Below are 18,545 nucleotides of genomic sequence, written 5' to 3' on the forward strand. Positions count from 1 at the left end.
CTATCCAACTAAAAATGGAGAAATTTTTAGGAAGAACATGTTTATGAATCAGGTATGAACATTTATACTTACCTTATTTATGTAACTGGAGGCCCAATGCACAAAATTTGTGCAAGGGGCTTGGCTCTTGCAGCCTCAGCAGACATCGGAAGGTCATTCAACTGTCCGGTCTAATTAGCCTATTACGCTTTTATTATTATAGAAGATACTCTGGGTCACCCTGTTAAAGAAGTAATCTTCAAAATGTCTTCATAGAGAATTTGGGCTCAAAGGATTTTGTTTTATTGCCTAAGCATCACAGTTTTATTGGCTATGTTCATAAAGCAGTAAAAAGTGCACCGTACATCTCTGTATTACTGCAACCTCACTGTGGCACCGCATATTCTGTAATAAAGAATCTGCCACAACATGGGTCTGAAAGCAAGTACCAGGAAAAACATATTGTAAAAATTGTTTGCCCATGAGATGGCTGGTTCCAACATAGAATTTTAGAGTAACCGCACAGGGAGTCACCAGATCCCAGGGGTAAGCAGGCAATTCCTGACACATTTAATAACTGGTGAGGCTCCTTTCCTTCCCTGTGGGTAGATTATTGTTGCTTTATGGCGTAGCCTTTGAAGATTCATCTTGAAATCTATCTAGCTACACCCATAGGTGTGGCTGTGACTCACCCTCTGAGATCAGACAAATAAAACATCCCACCTTAAGCATTTGTCACCCTTGAACTTTCTAATTTATTGTCAATGTTCCAGAAGTAAAGGTTTGGTTTTTGTTTCTTTACTTTGGAGCAGGGTGACCAGGGACCAAATCTACAGGCTAACCGGCTGATGCTAAGTTTGTAGAGCTGGGTGTACGGTGCAGGCAACCTGACCTTGCGGAGTGAGTCCTAAGACAGCCCCGCCTGCCCCGGTGGTCTGGTTCAGTGACTAGAGCATTGGCACTGAGAAATGAGTCTGCCCTCGTTCTGCCTGGTCTTTCCTAGCGGTGTGGCCGTGGACTGATCACCCATCTATCTGAATGTGTAGGCTGGTCTAGGTGGTGCCTCAGGTCATTGCCAACTAAAAGATTCTGTCACTTACGTGTTACTAAGTGTGTGTGAGACATACTATGTGTCAGTTACACAGAATCCTGAGGATCATTTGTTCTTGGAAATCTAGATCACTTGAAATTATAGCTATTGACAGATATTTCAATGAAGGATCAGATCACTTTTCCTCCCTGATGCTCAGCAGGTTACATAGGAAAACACAGATACAACTTAAATGTATAAGTGTATGTACTTTGTTTAGTAGTTCTTTTAAAAATACAAATGAGCCATGTGTTCGATAGCATTCATTTAGCAGAGTATCATTTTCCAGTGGGAGTGATTATCATACCCAAACAAAATAGTGAACATTTTGACATTCTGATTGTTTCAAATACAGTCTATGGAGTTCTTTTATTTTTATTCAGAAAGACTTTCAAGAATTAGATTTCCTGCTCTGCGTACTTACGCTATTCCAGATGTGGACAACATCTGGGCATTCTATCATGAGCTGATTTTCTGAATGAAGTAACTTAATTATTGATTGACAAGCTAACATGATTTAAGACACAGCCACACTGTGTTCAATAGCAGTGTCAAAGCCGTAAATACAAACATGTGCAAGCAAGTGGGGCCCTGGTATTAACTCACTCACGCTGCATTTTGAAACACTAATGCTAAACTTACGTTTCAAGCTTAAGTTTAAACCTGCTGGAGAAGGAAATGAAGAAGTGCAGTTGCGTGATTTCTGTTTTATACATCATTACATGACGTAGCAGCAGTGTGGTTGGAGTTCCTAGTGTAAATAAAGGTCTCTCCTCGCATTGCAAATCACAAGTGGCGTTATTATTCCATGTGGGTTGCACATTGGCATGCGTTCACATGTGACATGATAGCTAAATTAAAAAACAAAAAGTTAAGGAAAAAAATGTGGTATATTTTACCTTTTTTTTGTAGCAAAAAACATAAATATTCTTTTCAAACATGTAATCTCTTTTGAAAGTACAAGCAAAAATAATAAGTGAGAGTGATCAGAATACAAAGACATTCATATTTAAAAAATTTCCCCCCAAAAAAGTTTAAATATCTCCTCCCGGTATGCGTACTCAGGAACAATGAGCTGTTTCAGTGCTCTCAGGCTAACCTGCTTTTCCAACTATTGGCATCCTCACAGCAGAGCAGGGTAGCATTTTCTCTCTCGTGGCTTGCATATGGTCCATTGGCCATGAGTTTATGGTGGATAGAAAGCGTGTTTTCCCTTTATTAACACTGCAGCATTGGTGACATGTGGCATGTGTACTTTCCAGCGAATGAGCTTGACCTTTAACTCTAAAGAGTCCCTGGAGCAAGAGCAAGCTATGTTTAGTGAAATGATTACTTAGAAGAAACAGATTGCAACTTAATTCCTCTGATATCGTTCAAGAAAGGCAGTAAAGTTTTTACCATTAAAAATTGCCCAAAAATAGGAAATTGGGCAAAACAGTACAGTGGGATTGCTGGGTTAAATAATATGAACTTCTTAAAGCTAGTTGTGGTATGTATTGGCAAATCATTTTCTAGGAAGGATGCACAGATTTGTATTTTCAACCCTGTATGTGTTCTGGCTTTATTGGATCTTTTCCAGTGTTACCAGCTAATATTTAATTGAACATCCTTTGCAGGCTTATCAGAACCAAGGTATTATAGACAGGTTTTCACTTGTATATAGAATTTAAATCCTCTGGGAAATAAATATTATCAACACTGGTTAAAAGACTGAGGAAACTGATATTCAGGAAATGTCATTTGCCCAAGATCACATACTGAAATGTTATCTCTGTTCTCTTCACTCAGGACCTGTGCTTTTTCATCCTAACAACTTTCCAGGGATCAGACATTTGCCTAACAGTTTACTCTGCCTTTACCTAAATCATGTAGTATGAAATATTTTAATCTGAAATCACTTGTTGCTAGAAATTAACATAACACAGAGAACACTGTGATAAACAAAATTTCACTAATTCCTTTTTCTTTTCTTCTCCAAAAATTTAAATTTCCTGTCCTGGACTGATGAGCCTTTTTAAGGCCTGGGTCAATGGTGGAGTGTGGATGAAAAACTGAACGTGGCCACGGAGTAATGGGAGTGAAGTTAAAAATGGAATGCTTTGTGCCAAAGATAGATGCATTTTAGAAAATGCCATCTGGGCATTACGGAAGTATGATATTATTTAATTAGAACCAGGTAAAATTAGGTAAGAAATGAATGCCAGCAATTATATGACTAGCTAATAAATATAATTTCACGGTATTCTATAGATATCCCAGAGTGTTAATTATAACAGGAGCAGTTAAATTCTTTAGAGCAGTTAAATTCTTTGGCTATGAAAGCATAACGGTTTTTAATAGGTGTATCACCTGGTAACCTTGAGCATTATTAAATATATGGAGACTGAAAGACATGCAGAAGGCAATGGAAAAGTCTGGCCAGACTGGGTAATTTGTTTTAGACCTATGGAGAAATCTATTAACCATTTCTTCTATAGACCAATTTGATTAGGAATTAGGACAAGCTGTTCTTTCATTACTTACCAAAACCATACTGCACTTTGTATCAATTATTTGGCTGTCTGCAGCACATAGATTAGAATAAAGGTCTTTCTTCATGTTTGCAAATATGTGGATTGCTGATTAGTAATTAAAGTACTGAATGAAGAAAATTAGGCCAAAACTGAATGGGAATGAGAAAGTCTTAATTCTGTGATACAGATGTTACACACAGATTGCCTTGAGCAGCCCATTCAACATAGCGACATTGTACATAACCATGGAGTGTTTGCCTTCCCTGGAAAACTCGGACCGAATGCCTTGGAGATGGTTTCCGCTCCCATGCCTTGTGATGTAGCTGTATGGGTATTAATTTAGTGAAATATCCTGTCTGCCAGGTGTGGGAACTAGCTGATTTTATTGTAATACCAGATCATTACTTAATTCATATGCAACAGAGTGCAGCACATGGAAAGCATTATAAATCTATTTACAATGTGGCTGGTCTGATGATAACATTGTATTAAATTCCCAGGTGAGGCAATTTAAGCAATTGCTTTGCCATGTGCACTCCTTGGAAATTAAATTCTCATATACGCTTTGGTAATAACCCAACTTCATTGTTATGCTTATGCTAGTGGTGGGCCATAGAATCCTCCTTCTGGTTATGCATACCCTGTTTCACATGTAGAATCACACAGGAGGCGTATCCCAGATCACATGTCTTAATCAGTGTAAGCTAAGTTAATTTTCATTTTGTGTCTAGTTTAGCAGTGCCTGTCTAGAGTATATTCCATTTCAGTTGGGAAATGCTAAGGCTTGGGTCAAGTAGATGGTTATAAGCCAAATGGCCAGATAGAACTGAGTGAGGCTATCTGCTTGAACTTGACTTTAAAGAAATCAGCCACTCAGTATGCAAAAGTTCTGTTCATAGACCGAGTGAAAACTGCTTGGAATCTGAAATTCTCACTTTCATAGCCTAAGACTCACTTTTGTCATCAGTTTAAAATACCCACTAAAACTTAGTGCATCTAACTTCTTAGGGATAACAATCAGTTGTTAACTTGTCGTATTTTTTTTATTTTCATTTTTGTAGTTCATCTATGGTCTGTAGATTTTTCCATCCAATTGTGTCTAGTTCACCTAAGTGTGTAAGTTACACAAACACAACTAAAAGTGAGGAATGCTCTTGTATTTAATTGTGTGAGTGTGTGTGAGTGTGTGTGTGTGTGTGTGGCAAATATTGTCAGTTGCAGCTTTTCCACCCTTATGGTACAGACCCCTAAATTGCAATAGATTACAAACTGCACAGAGCTTCTGTCTTTTCCAGAAGCCACACATAAAGCACCAGTAGTCAGTAGTAACTGACAACTAAGACTAAAAATGTTGACAATTTCTTGATTTGCCTGGTTAGCTTATGTATAGAAGTCATTAACTATTTATAAAATGCATTATGAATTGGGTTCCTTCAAACTGTAGCTGAGTGTGTGACATTTCCAGCTCAAATTCTCATGCTTGCATTTGGCTAAAGTACAGATTTTATACAGTTGATAATAAAGTAGAATTATTTTAGTTAGTTTATCAAGCTACGGGAGATGTTTCAGTTTCATTAACTTTAAATATTCAAAATTAAAGTATGATATAGTAGTTAGTAAGGTAGAGTGCAGTTTTTAAAAGTTCCATAAAAGTGAAATAATTTATTGATTTTTTTTATTTTTTGAGGGAAAATATCCATAAAATAAGCGGTTTTTCACCCAGACGAATTTACCTTTTTTTTTTTTTGTATTCATTTAGTTTAATGACAATCCTGCATGCTAAATTATGGTTGATTACAATCAGTTCACTTAAAATTTCAAAGCATAAAAAATTATGAGAAAATACCAATGCCCGGCATTTAAATATAATTTTTTTTAATCTTTATTGTTGAGAGTATTACAGATGTCTTTCCCTCTTTCCCCCATTGCTCCTTGCCACCTGGTTCCTGCCCCCAAAATTCTTAATCAAACCAGTCTCGATTTTTTTTTTTCAAGTATAAAATGATACTCAAGTGTAAAGTGTTCCGTTTCCATCATTGGTTGTATCATTTTCATGAGGAACTATTTCTGACATTTGAAATGAGTTATCTTTTCATTCTTTAGTAGAAGCCAGTCTTTTCAGAGCACATTTTGTAAACTCAGCATATCATTTGCTTAATTTCATCCAGAAAGCTATCCAAATGACCAGTGTCTACCATCCCAGTGATAAAGAGTGGCATTTATAGGGGGACCACCCTTCAACTGTGGATAAATCCTTCCTTCTCCCATTGTTGCTGAGCAAGTACACTCTTAATGGCTGATTTTCAAAAGCAATAGATTCTAACCAAAACAAGATGAGATGTTTAGGGATGCATGCTTGCAATGTTCCACGTTTGAAGCACAGTAAATCAAAATAAGAATATAATGTAATTGAACAATCTATGCCAATTTGTTGGTATTTGGGTGAGAAAGGGGAAAAACAAAAACAATCTCCATGTGAAATTCTTGCATACTGGGGAACGGTTTAGTCCCCCATCGTGATGAGATGAATAATTAAAGAGGCAGCTCTGATACCACAGCCTGTTTAAAGGTTCTCATTTCCTTTAATGCTGGAAAATACTTTGGCTTCGCTAGTTTGAAATGACCAGAGTGGGGATCTCCATATGGGCAAAAGAACGCTTGGGCTTGATCTAATTACTGTGGTAAGGCTAGGAAGTATACTGTCCTTGTAACTTACGTTTTTCTATACAATTCTGTATGAAGTTAATAGAAACAGCTAATGAATAGCAGCTCCAGAAAACACAGTAAGGGAAGCAGGGCCCATGAACATGCTGTCTGTGGTGGTCAGAAGCCTGGCATTTTCACAAGTCAATGAGCGGGTCACTCCTGAATTGTTGAGAATGTCTGATAGAGATGCCATTACTGACCTCAGGCCAATGTCGTAACTTTTCTCCCTCGTCCTCTCTGCAGCATTGTTGGTTGTAGTTCTCTACCTACAGACTTACTGCATTTGCTGAGGTGTAAGTTAGACTTTGCAGCAGGGAAGGCAAGCTTGGGGTAGAGACCCAGGACAGGGATAGGATGCTGTCATCTCCTTTGCTTTGAAACATTTTGCATTTTCTTTGCATCTTTTACCTGAGTGTATCCAGAGGGCAATACAATGGTGAGGAAATTTTGTGTGATAGAAGGAGCACCGAGCTGTAAGTCGACCCCAGTGTTCTAGTCTAATTTAACCAAAGCTACCTTTAGAACACCATGAGACTGGCTTCCTCCTCTGCACCCCCACCCCAAATAATAAAGGAGTATCTAGATTTATGTATTTATTATTTATACTCCATTCAGCCCTTCAACTGGGTTCTGACAGAGAGTAAGCCCTAATGCCCTAAGGCTTCTGTTCCATGTAATAAATTAAATTCTCTCTTACGTATCATTCTTGGGAGAATTCAGAAAAATCGTTACCAAAATAATTTTCTGTTTTATGGTTCAGATAACAGCCACAATTGAGAAAGGCTGCAACTTGAAAATGATTTAAAGTCTACTGGATTTTCTTGTAAAAAATCCTTTTAAATTCTACTATGAGTTTATGTTTAAGGTATTATGATCTCTATGTGGCAAAGCAGGGTTACTCACTAGTTTAGAAGTTGAATTAAAAATCTTGTGGACTTCTGCTCACAGACTATGTCTAGTCCTTTCAAACTGCAGGAACTTTTTGGATCACAATTGGACAGGTGAGAAATTTTAAGTTCTCCACTGCAGACCCGAAGTGAGAAAAAGATTGCCATTTTCCAGTCAACAGTGATTTCTTAGTTAGCTCAGACGCAGAAAAGGCAGCGAAGTCGCCTGTAAATCTGCATCTGGGTGTGAAGTAGCGATGCGCAGCAGCATCTGAGCACGGCACTCCAGCTGCCCAGCTAATCTTCCGAGCCTTTTAGCTTTTCCAAATGTGTGCAATTTAGATAATTCACGAGTTGCTTGCGGACATGTCCCTCTGACTTTATAAGTAAAGGGGACTTCTTGGAAAACAGAATTTCAGTGTGTGAAACCTTGACTCCTGGACCACTTGTCTTTATTTCCTGGGACTGTGAAAAGTTGACTCACAGCCTACTTGCTTTTATTTACAAGTATTGGGAAATTTAATTCGTTTTAACACACACACACACACACACACACACACACACAGGCTGCCATACTTTTCCTTAGTTATTTATAGAGGACTTAAAGACATTTCAATTATTGTCCCAAAATGGGTTGGACTTTTAAATTTCATCTATTTTTGGTTAAGTAACATCACAATAATGAAATATGGATGTACAAATTTCCAAGTATTCCAGCGTATGCATGCAGATATAATATTATCCTAGAATTGGAGATTTTAAAAGACTTGTAATTGTGAAATCCATTTTTTGCCACGCTATTAAAGAACCCCACATACCCTCCTTGTTTTAATTGCAATCTATGCAGCTGTATTTCCTTCAGCGTAGTGTTTTATTGGAATGACTATGTGTGGAATAATATACCAGTTCCGATCCACTTTGATTATTAATGGAGTCCTTACACAGTACAGTTTTCTTTCATTATTGGCATTTGAAAACCACCTAATTTACATGAAACTTCTCAAGTTCAAGAACTTTACACAACTTTGGTTTGCAGGTTTTAGCAAATAGGTTTCCATTAGGGGGCTCTCGAGGTTTGAGATGATCAGCCTTGATACCAATAATGCTCCGAAGCCTTTACTTTCTAACGTTCCCCTCGCTCTCTCCCTTTTTGTTTTGTTTTACAGAAAAGGTCACGGATCGCCTACAGTGACGAAGTGCGCAATGAGCTCCTGGGGGATGACGGGAATTCCTCGGAGAGCCAGGTAGAATGCTAATCAGGAAGGCCCGGTGGGTGGCTGGAGGGTGAAGGAGGTCACTGGCTCACTGGGCTCTCAAGCTGCTCCTTAACAGCATTAGCGGCAACTCATGTGGAAGTGATACTGTTTAATGCAAAGCTGGAGTCTTAATCAACTTCAAAATGTTTCTTGGAGATCTTACATTTAACCCTTTACCTTGGGATCACTGTCTGCTATCTTTTAGAAAAATCTTTTCTTCTCCTTTCTTTATTATTTAGTACTTAAGGAATAACTTGAAACACACTGTTTGCAGACAAAGCCAAGGTCCTCACCTCAAACACATGTAAAAGGAATAAAAAGGTACACAATGTGGCTTTGATAATAATGCAGTATAATTAAATCAACACTCGCAGCAAAACAAATGAAAGTAAGCTTTCAAAATTCAACAGGGCAGCCCGGGCTCCCATTGTGTCGCTTCTTAAAAATACATTCAGTAAAATGCAAATTGCGAGTACCAGTGTGAAACTGGGATGCGCATACAGAGCTAGTGGCCTCTGTGAAATAATAAAAGTAATAGCAATAATAATAATGGGAAAAGTCGTTTTGCAATTTAAGATCTGCACAAGCCAAAAGTAAGGTACAATTTCTTCTTAAAAGGGCCCATAACTTGGCTGTCAGTTCTCATAGGGTTATACAGTAGTGTCCTGAGCCCAATTAATGTCCCACTTCTTCCTCTGAATTAATACTGCAGATTTCATTAATTCATATAGATAACGTATGACTTTTAAAAAGTGTTTCAAGAACCTCAGTGCTGAGATTGATTTTTTTTTTAAAATGTCTCAAACAAACGTAGTGACTGATTCTCTTAGATACTTTTAAAGGAAATAAATGATAGGGAACTTCAGAAGCAAGAACTGAACATGTTTATTAATGTCACTTTGGCAAGTGTTATAAAGGTCTCTGCTCTGCCTAAATAAAAATGGACATAAATCACTCATTGAGTAAACCAAAATTTTAATAAGATTGTAAAACATAAATAATTTATTCATACACATTGTAAAAATTGCATAATTGTATTTACTATTTCACATAAATTGTAGCTCTACATATGCTGAAACTATGTTACTATTTACTGTAATGTTAATAGTATAAACAGGGGTGTTGTTTATGTAATTAAGGCCCCCATCCATCCACCCCAAAAAAGGAAAAAGGATCACTGAGCTGATGAAAAGATCTCCCTCCCTCCCCTATTTGGATGTTATCAGCGTGAGTTCAGATGTGTAAACATTTTAAGATTTGACTGGGAATTTCAGCTTTCCTGATTAAAATGTAAAAATAACTACTTGTAAGGGGGGAAATTATATAGAGCACATCAAACAGAAAAGGGTGATGTGAGAAAGGGGTTTTGCTCATAATAGATTAAGTAATATAAGAATGAGAAAGAAATATTTTCTTCCTATTTTAAGTGAGACTTAGGTTGCTCAAACCTCTTGATTTGAGTGAATCATAATTTTATTTCCTATCTTTATTGCAGAGAAAGCCTTTTTTTTTTTTTTTTTTTTTTTACAAAAAAAGTGAATGCGTAGTTCTCATGTCAGTTCTTTAAAAAGCTATAGATCTTTCTCTCATTTGAAACTACCTCCTAATAGAGAGGAAAGGGAAAGGAAGGGGTACCCTGTCTAACTCACACTCCTTTATTGTAATGGATGTTGTAGTATATGACAGAGATCCCTCTCTCTCTTTTTTTTAAGGCATGTTCACTTCTCTTAATGGACATTTTATGTGCCTAAAACATTTGTCTTACGTGCATATGGGTATGATTTTTTATGCCTAAAGAAAAATATTCCACAAAAATAGATTGAGTTCATATTTTCTGAATTTTGCAAATTATATCCCTGTCACTTTAAAATGATTACACAGAGATTTCGCATGGACTTGTATAAATCAAACTTACACATTCTGAAAGTGCTCGGAGAACCTGAAGTTTAGTCATAAGGACCTGTCACTTCCATAAATAGAGTATGATAAATGATAGTCATGGATATGTAATGGTTAGATTATTACTTATGTGAACTTTTCCATCTAAAATTTGAATTAGGTTTGAAAAGTTCAAAGAAACCACACTTAACTTTTTGGATATTTAGTTACCAGATATAGAAAAAAATTCCCTATTATACTGAAGAAATTAAATTTTGTTTTAGGTCCTTTTATCATAATATAGAAATTAAAATCCCTCCAACTAAAACACGTTAAACAGGAATGCTCATTTGAGAATAACTCTTTGTTCTCCATTAGTATTCATTCAGACTATGGAATGAAAACAGAAGCCTTTTCCTACAGGAAGAAAGGATTTTATGTTAGCTCTTCATGTTAGTTTTTATAGCTGAGTGGCAGAGAAGGTAGGCTCTTCTGGGCTTATCTGTAACTTATGTAAGAAAATATTTTCTGCCCACCAATAAGTTTATATTCCAGTTAATTTTTGAAACATTGATTTTTCAGAACTTATTGGCTTATCATAAACTTTTAATGTACAGAGAAAACTTGCAAGTAAACAAAATGAGACAAAAATAGCAATATTTGTTTCATTGAAATTGGGCTATATCTCAATTTTTAATTATAGATGAGAAATAATAAATAATTCATAGCAATGGTTAAAATAGATAAACTACTGACTAGTTAGTTACTTTTTATGCAGTAAACATATCATCCCTATTGTGGCTTTTGGTGGTGATTTACAAACATGTCAATGTCATAACTATTATTTCTCATTCTGGCCATTTATAATGATTCTGTATGGTTTTTTTTCTTAGGCATTTAAAACCTGGCTGTTTATACACATAAATATAGTCTTCCAATTAACTATAGAGTATATTAATTTTCATATATATATATATATATGTATATATATATATATATATATATATATATTTCAACCATGATTGGAAATGCCCTGCATACAGTACACAATTTCATTTAATTCCAAATTAATTGCTTTCTATAAATTTATTTCTGATTCTATCCATTTCATACATATCCAAATATAGTTCATCCCAGATTTACAAAGATGGGACAAAACTACCTACTTTGCACATTTGAGTACTATTGTTGGGTCATCAGCTTTCCAACAATTGCTGTCTTAGGCATTATCATTCTATTCTTTTAAAACGTCATGTTTCTCATAGAGCAACGTTTTAGAACTTGAGAGAATTGAGTTTTTTAAATATAACAATGGAAACCTTAATAGTTGTTATCTTGATTTAGGTTCATAAAGACCATTCTCAGAAAAGGAAAAAACACACAGAAACAAAAACCATCTTATACAATTAAATCCTCTTCATAGTAAAGTGTCATAATGGAGTATATAAAATGTTCCAAGCAATCCTTTGAACCCTAATAGTCTCTCAGTTTCCCTTATGCAAAATTATATCGATCAATGAGTAAGCCTGAGTAAATGAAATGTGAGTAAATCCTAAGGAGAAGGTTCAAAGAAAGATCTGTAAAGAGTAGGCTATTTGCAAACGTGCCAAAAGTTGGGTGGCAAAGCAATAGCTAGCAGATAGGATTGCTTAATTTTTTAAGACGAGGTTCTCGTAAGTTCCGATTTGAGCTTGCTGTGCATAAAGTGTGTCAAACTCCAGCCCCAGAGCAGGGGGTGAAGTCGGTCAATTTAATTCCCCGAGATCTAAAGGAGGTCGGTATCATTTCATATAGCCCTGGCAGAGCAGATCATTACCAGGCACAAATCTGTTCGTTACGTGCTGAGGGTTTATAGCCAAATAAATAGACTGTCATCATAAGTTCAGAAAATTGTGTGTTCGACCCACGATAATGTGCAAAGGGCGTTTAATAGAGTTCAGCATTTCTTCGTTATCTGTATGCGGACAGAGACGCCAGTCGCGTTATCAGCTTTAAAAAAAAAATAAATAAAAAATTGGGGCGTTGGGGGTCACGTGGTGCGGCGCCCACTCGGAGGCGGGCATGGGCCGCACATGCTCCCGGCGCAGGTTGGATTTCAGGCTCAGGCAGCAGAAGGCTTCCCCACAAGAGATTCCGCTGGTTCAGACCAGCATAAACCAGATTTTGTTTTCAGCCCACAAAGGAACAGATTACCTCTTGTATCAAATTCTGCATGGAGGGAGGGGGGGAAAATCACCTCTTTGTTTAAAAAAAAAAAAAAAAAAAGATGTTGATTATCATAACTCAACGTGGAGGCATTGGTACACCTTCATGTGGTCTCTGATGGAGCTGGTAACTCCATAAAATAAGAAATCGCTCCTTCCAGTTCAGGCTAAGCATTAATTTTCAAATATAGCCCATCTTTTGTTTATTTGAATGAAAACTCTCAGGCCTTTAAAAAAAAAAAAAAAAAAGATAGAGATTAAAACCCCTCCCCTTACCTAGCTTAGCTACAAATCCGGCGCAGAGCCTGCGCGCAGCCATGCAGCACAAACAAGATAGAACGGGTTTTTGTTTGGAACCTATTGAAACAACAAATGGGGAGCATTTGAAACACTCATTGATTATGGCAGGGTGGCATGCCCCAAACGGTCTCCATTGCTGAGAAGTAGTTTTAAACTTTGGCCCTTTAAGTATCATAGTCAAGTGATGAATGGTGCCCCCAGAAAGAAAAAGATAGCTGTGCGATCAATTCCCAGATCGTCTCTTCCCAAGAATGCATGTTTGCCTTTTTTTCCATGATGTTCAGAGAGCAAAGAGAAAGATTCCGATATATGATAGGCCAGGTATCTGAGTTTCAAATGTTATACCTCTTCTGGGCAAGAATAGTTCACTTCCACATAAAACTCTGAGGGCCTTGACTCCTACCCAATGGATGTTGCTGAAAGAGTGAGCAAGCTTATTAATTAAAAATAATGGCAACTTCTTGTGTATTTTGAAAAGATGACATTAAAAGTTTCGTTTTCACTAAATGCACTGTGAGACATTATGTAATAAATTTTGTACCCATTTTTAAAAGTGTTTCATAACAATTCCGAAAACTCATTCTTTTGTGCTTGAAATACTTTTCACATAACAAATGAAATATCAGCATAGGCTGGAATGTATGCCGCCTTCTTTGAATTGGAGACAAAAACAGCATTAAGCATTGAGAAACCCGGGCTATGGTAAACATGATACTTTCAGAGACACTTTCAGTGAGCAATTCATAGCACGTTTCTCCCAAAGCAATAGTTTAATTTATTGGCCTGCATATGTCAAGTGTTATAACAGATGTTACAGATATTTGGATGTTTAAAAATTATCAGTTGTGGATCTGAATTGCTGAGGATGCACATTTCAGATTTAGAATGTGGTTAATAGTCTCTTACGACACAGGTTTCAGTTTCTGTTCATTGCAGAAGCCATGGCATTCATCTCAGCCAAACAATGACATTTGTGTTGTATAATACTGTCAAGCGTACACACCTACACACACAAAGAATGAGTCAGACATATGGTATATCCATTTCCTGGTATCTAAAAAGTTAAGCAGCTTATTTTATTGTTATATTTAAGGCAAATAGAAAAATGTTCTACAAAGGAGAATTAAAATGTCCTACGACAATTAACTAACAAGTAGAGAGTGGTTTGTTCTGTCTTTAGTGAAAACGGAGAGCAGTACAAATGAAATCAGAGAGCTCATTGCTTTGAGATGGCCCAGTTTACAAAATGAAAAAGACTGAAAAATAAAGAAACATAAAAAATAAAAAAAATTAGAACACCATGTGACTGCAGTAGCCTCTGAAGCAAAACAAATACCTAGAAATTAGCTCTAACCTACACAATATTTTCAAGGATAGTGAAATATTTTCTGATACCATATCCTAAATATTATCCATCCTAGCATGCTTTATTCTCAGTTAAAATAAATTTATCTCCTAATGCAATATTTTTACTAGGGTAGGTACAGGTCTGATATTAATTAACAGGATAGTTTGTTTTAAATACTGATTGGGACAAAAGCATTAACTATTAATCATTTTCATTTGTGGGTAAAATCAGAAATCAGTTGTCAAGATTCAAAATCGAGAAACATCCTGAAAACTTGTATATACAAAACCTTTTCAGTGGTACATTCTTAGAAGAGAGGAACAGTAAACTTGTTTTCTTTCTTTATAATATAGGCTTCTATGAAGTCGTTCCCCTTTATTTCATGATGGTGTCTTAGATGTACTTTAAAAGAGAATTTCACACTATTCTCTTTGTTGAATGTGACAGTGTGAGAAAGTGATCTTTATTCGTTCAAAAAACTCTGCATGTAGTCTATGTTTAGGTTCTTTTAATGTGTTTGTCTGTGATTTTTAAATGCTAAACATGTAAACAGATAAATTGTCAATGTTAATTCTGTATCCTGTCACACAACTGATCTTTCTTTCCTGCCATTTCTTTCCTTTTTATCTTTTTTTTTTTTTTTGTGCATTCATGTTGCAGTTGATAAAATTACGTGAAGAGGTGAGTATTTCTTAGCTTGCCTTTTATTTTTTTTAAATTCTGCTTTTCCTTATAAAATTGAGTTTCTAAATCTGGAGTAAGATCTTTGGGTTCATTTTTCCAGGAAAATCTGCACATAGCAAAAGTATTGATTATATTGCTAGATATATTCTCTGCTGATTATCTTTCAAAAACACATCTATCCAAATTATGCTTGTCTCAGTGATCATTGTTGTTTGTTAGCATCAGGGGGAAATTCATATTTTAAAAGACAAAAATGGAGGAAAAACAGGAATATCTTAAAGCTATACCCAAGTATAGTTTTAATGTAGGCCAACTTCAGATTTGTTTTATTTGTATTGGTTTCATAAAGAAATCAATATGATTAATTTCTTTTTTCTGACAATCCGAGTTACTGTACTGAAAACTATTTTTAAATAAGCTTCTTTGCTTTACTCAAAATTCATCCTAAAATACCATGAATCTATTATCCTTTCGGGGAAACACACATATGTTATAAATGCACTACTAGCCTATGTACACAGATACCTAAAATAGCCAATGCTCTCGTCATTGTGAAACACATTCCTTTCTGCAGGAAACAGCACCCAAGTGAGTTCTCACTTTCCTGAGTTTGCAGGCCTGTTTCATAGCGCAGCCGCAGACTTTTGTGTGGTTACAGCAGTGCTTATAATTTTATCCCCATATCAGCTAGGAATGCTGAATGATTTTGTATTTCTTTTTAATTAGACCAAATTCATCAACTTTGCTTTCAGAGATAGAGTAGTCTTGTTCTTTATTGAGGGAGGTTGAGGTTGCTACTTTTCTATTAGAGCATAAAATAACGGCCCCAATTGCAGTTTAAAAATTGTCCAGTTGCCTATGATCATAAGAGTACTGTGAATTATTTCTGAGTTCAGATTGGGCTGCATGGACTCAGAGTTTCCTACAAGTTTTTTATTGCTATGCCATCTTTCTCAAGGTGATCCGAATGCTAGTGTAGAGGGGCTTGTAGATAATGGTTTTCAACAATTCTTGTGATTGAAGATACATGAGTGATGTCTTCTCTGAATAAAACTATTAATGATATATAAAATGAAGGGTGAAAATGCACAAAACACGCACCCTCTAACCTTTTTGCATTTTTTTTTAATCTTTCCTACATTGAAGCAGATGTGTATACACTAAACAAGTATAATCAATTGCAGCTCTGACATATAGATTTTTCCTTAAGGGAGTGATGCATCCATGTTATTTCTTTTGCAAGACAGTATCTGCTTGTGTGTATTTGCATATGTCCATGCTTAGGTGAAGAATCTGAATTCTCAAATGTTATTAGAACCAACAATCGACTTGAAAAGCTCTGTATAAGGAAATTCACTACATGAAACCCCGGCTGCTAAATTTAGCAATGAATATAATTAATAAAAAGTATGTGCCTTATCACAATGGCATTTTTGACAGAAGGCTCTTTTTGTTGTTCTTGGTAAGCCGAATTGTGTGGACTTTGCAATCTTAATTCTAAAAGATGCTAACATCACCTCTGCATTTCTTTGAACATTTCCTGGTGCCTATCACAACAGTCTCATCTGTTTTGCACGTTGCCAAAACCGTAACCTGCAATGCAGTTGTGCCTGGAAGAAAGATACCACTCAACTAATGGAATAATATACTCTGAAATGGTCTCTTAACAATCTTTTAAACGGATGCAGCGTTGATATTTATGGGGCAGGTCACAGTGATGACAGTGCATTGGTACATGGTTTCCTCAGAAGAATTTGTTTCTCAACCAGGATTCTAATAGGAATCAAACTGAATGTACCCCACGCTTCTAGGAATCAAACTGAATGTACCCCACACTTCTTTCTGGCACCTATCCTAAGAAAACAGGCACTCGTCTCCTCTGAAACAGGATGTTTGGAAGCAAAGCATGCCCTATCCCTTCCTTCCCCATGATGATGCTCTTTCCGCCTCAGTTGTGGAGCAGGGCACGCTCGGAGGCCGGCTGGTGTGCACTGCAGCTGAGCTGGCTTTGGCTGCGCCTGGCGCTCCGTTTCAATCCTGCATCCCAGCTCTCACGTTGCACAGCTCCTCACACAAGTCGGGCTCTGTCTGAAGCTGCTGCACAGCTTTGCTTACCTGCTTTGAAAGGGCTGAGGAGAGGGTGAGAGAATGAGTTTGGGATGGAATGTGGGGGCAAGTTGAAAGCCTCTGCTGCTACTGTAGTGTACGTCCTTTTATTTTCAGAGACCGGGGCAAAGCACAACTAAGGGAACAATGTAAATAGCACAGCTGTTACAAGAACTTGTTTTTAGCTTGACTTAAGTAAAGAGGTTCCAAAATACAAAGTGAGGTCCTGGGGAAAGGCTGCTGGGGACTGGCTAGTCCTCCTGTGTGCACATTTACTCCGATAGAACCGCACCGGCCCGGAGAGGAGCTGTCTCTCTTATTGAGGGATATTCTTTTTTTAAAAGTGGGAGTTCTTTTAGAAATATGCTTTCCATCATAGCCATGCTCAGAATAATCTGATTTGTTCCCATTTCATGGGATCCCAAAAACCACCCCACATTTAAATGCTTTGTTTCCTACATTATATATAATCATCTGATGAGACTGTCGATTTCCAGTATTGATCTTGGACTTTTAAAAAAATCTTCAGTAGCTAAATGGTTTGTTTCAATTTAGGGATTTCATCCAATCTGTAAATGAACTAAAAATCTTTGTTCTGTTACTCTGGATTAAAATTCAGATTACCCTTGATTTCACAAATTTGATCTCTTTTTAGAGAGCCGCCAGTTTGAAATGAAGTCCTTTGTTACGGTAGAAAACAATACTCAGAGAAGGGAGGAGTGATGCTGTTCCCCCCAAACCTGCATGTAGTGAGAATCAAGACAAAGCTGTTTCGGCAACAGGAGTAAAATGTTTAATTTTCTTTTAAAAATGGTCATCAATGCCAAACACGCACACATCCCCTTGCTTTTCGTTTTCTCAATTACAGCCTTTAGTGATTTTTGCATTTCCAGGATATATGCTTTCCTTCCTCCCTTTTATTTATTTAGTTTAGCTTTTTTCTTTTCCAGAGGGGAAGTTTTCTCTTAATTTCTCCACCGTCTATGAAATGACTTTATTAATTATTATAGGCTGTTGTTGCAGCTTTCCTGACCTTCACATCAGGTCCTATCTCTCTGTTCTAAATGCATTGTTTTAATGATTCTTACCACCACCCCACCCCCGACCAGCCCTTCCCCCCAAAAAAAATTTCAAGGAAAGCTTTGATGTGGCTTTAGCTGCCTCCAACGTCTGGCCGCATCTCAGATGTGTCACCTATGCCGGGAGGGAATAAGGAAATCACGTTTTGAATGGTAATGATAACATACTAATCACTTCCTTTCTTTGAAGATGGAAGCGAGATATTCTGTCAGCATCCCTGGCTGCTAGAGCTTGGAGGCACTGGTCTAGGTGTATTAGCTTAAGTGTGCATGTCAATACAGCTTGCATCTCCAAGATCCATGGGGGCTCATTAGAGCAAGGTAGATCGTTTCACTCGACAGCCACTCAGATAATGCGCATGGCACCTCCTTTTTTATTATTATTAGGAAGCTTTTCTTCTATTTTAAGTGACATCTGTCAACAACACAAAGTTGTAGGAGTTGTGCTTGCAATATTTCTCTTTTGACCAAATACCAAAACTGATTTGAGGGGTTAAGCTACTAATTGATACCAA

At 36.9% G+C, this 18,545-nt stretch overlaps 1 protein-coding gene across 8 annotated transcripts in view; it reads left to right on the top strand.

The window, feature by feature from the left end:
- The window catches only part of VTI1A (vesicle transport through interaction with t-SNAREs 1A), a 294,814-nt gene that overhangs the window by 48,756 nt on the left and 227,513 nt on the right, over positions 1-18,545 (top strand). For 5 of the 8 annotated variants that reach the window (XR_004988165.2, XM_036439077.2, XM_036439073.1 and 2 more), the window contains exons 4-5: positions 8,342-8,419; positions 14,822-14,842. Coding sequence is in view for 7 of the 8 variants with exons in the window: in XM_036439077.2 (XP_036294970.1) it covers positions 8,342-8,419; positions 14,822-14,842 (99 nt within the window). In the remaining variant the exon portion in view is untranslated. The remainder of the gene's footprint in view (positions 1-8,341; positions 8,420-14,821; positions 14,843-18,545) is intronic. The other 3 variants (XM_036439080.2, XM_036439074.1, XM_036439081.1) reach the window with 1 other exon arrangement.

This window comes from Pipistrellus kuhlii, unplaced genomic scaffold, assembly GCF_014108245.1.
Source record: "Pipistrellus kuhlii isolate mPipKuh1 unplaced genomic scaffold, mPipKuh1.p scaffold_m20_p_15, whole genome shotgun sequence".
Taxonomy (NCBI): Eukaryota; Metazoa; Chordata; class Mammalia; order Chiroptera; family Vespertilionidae; genus Pipistrellus; species Pipistrellus kuhlii.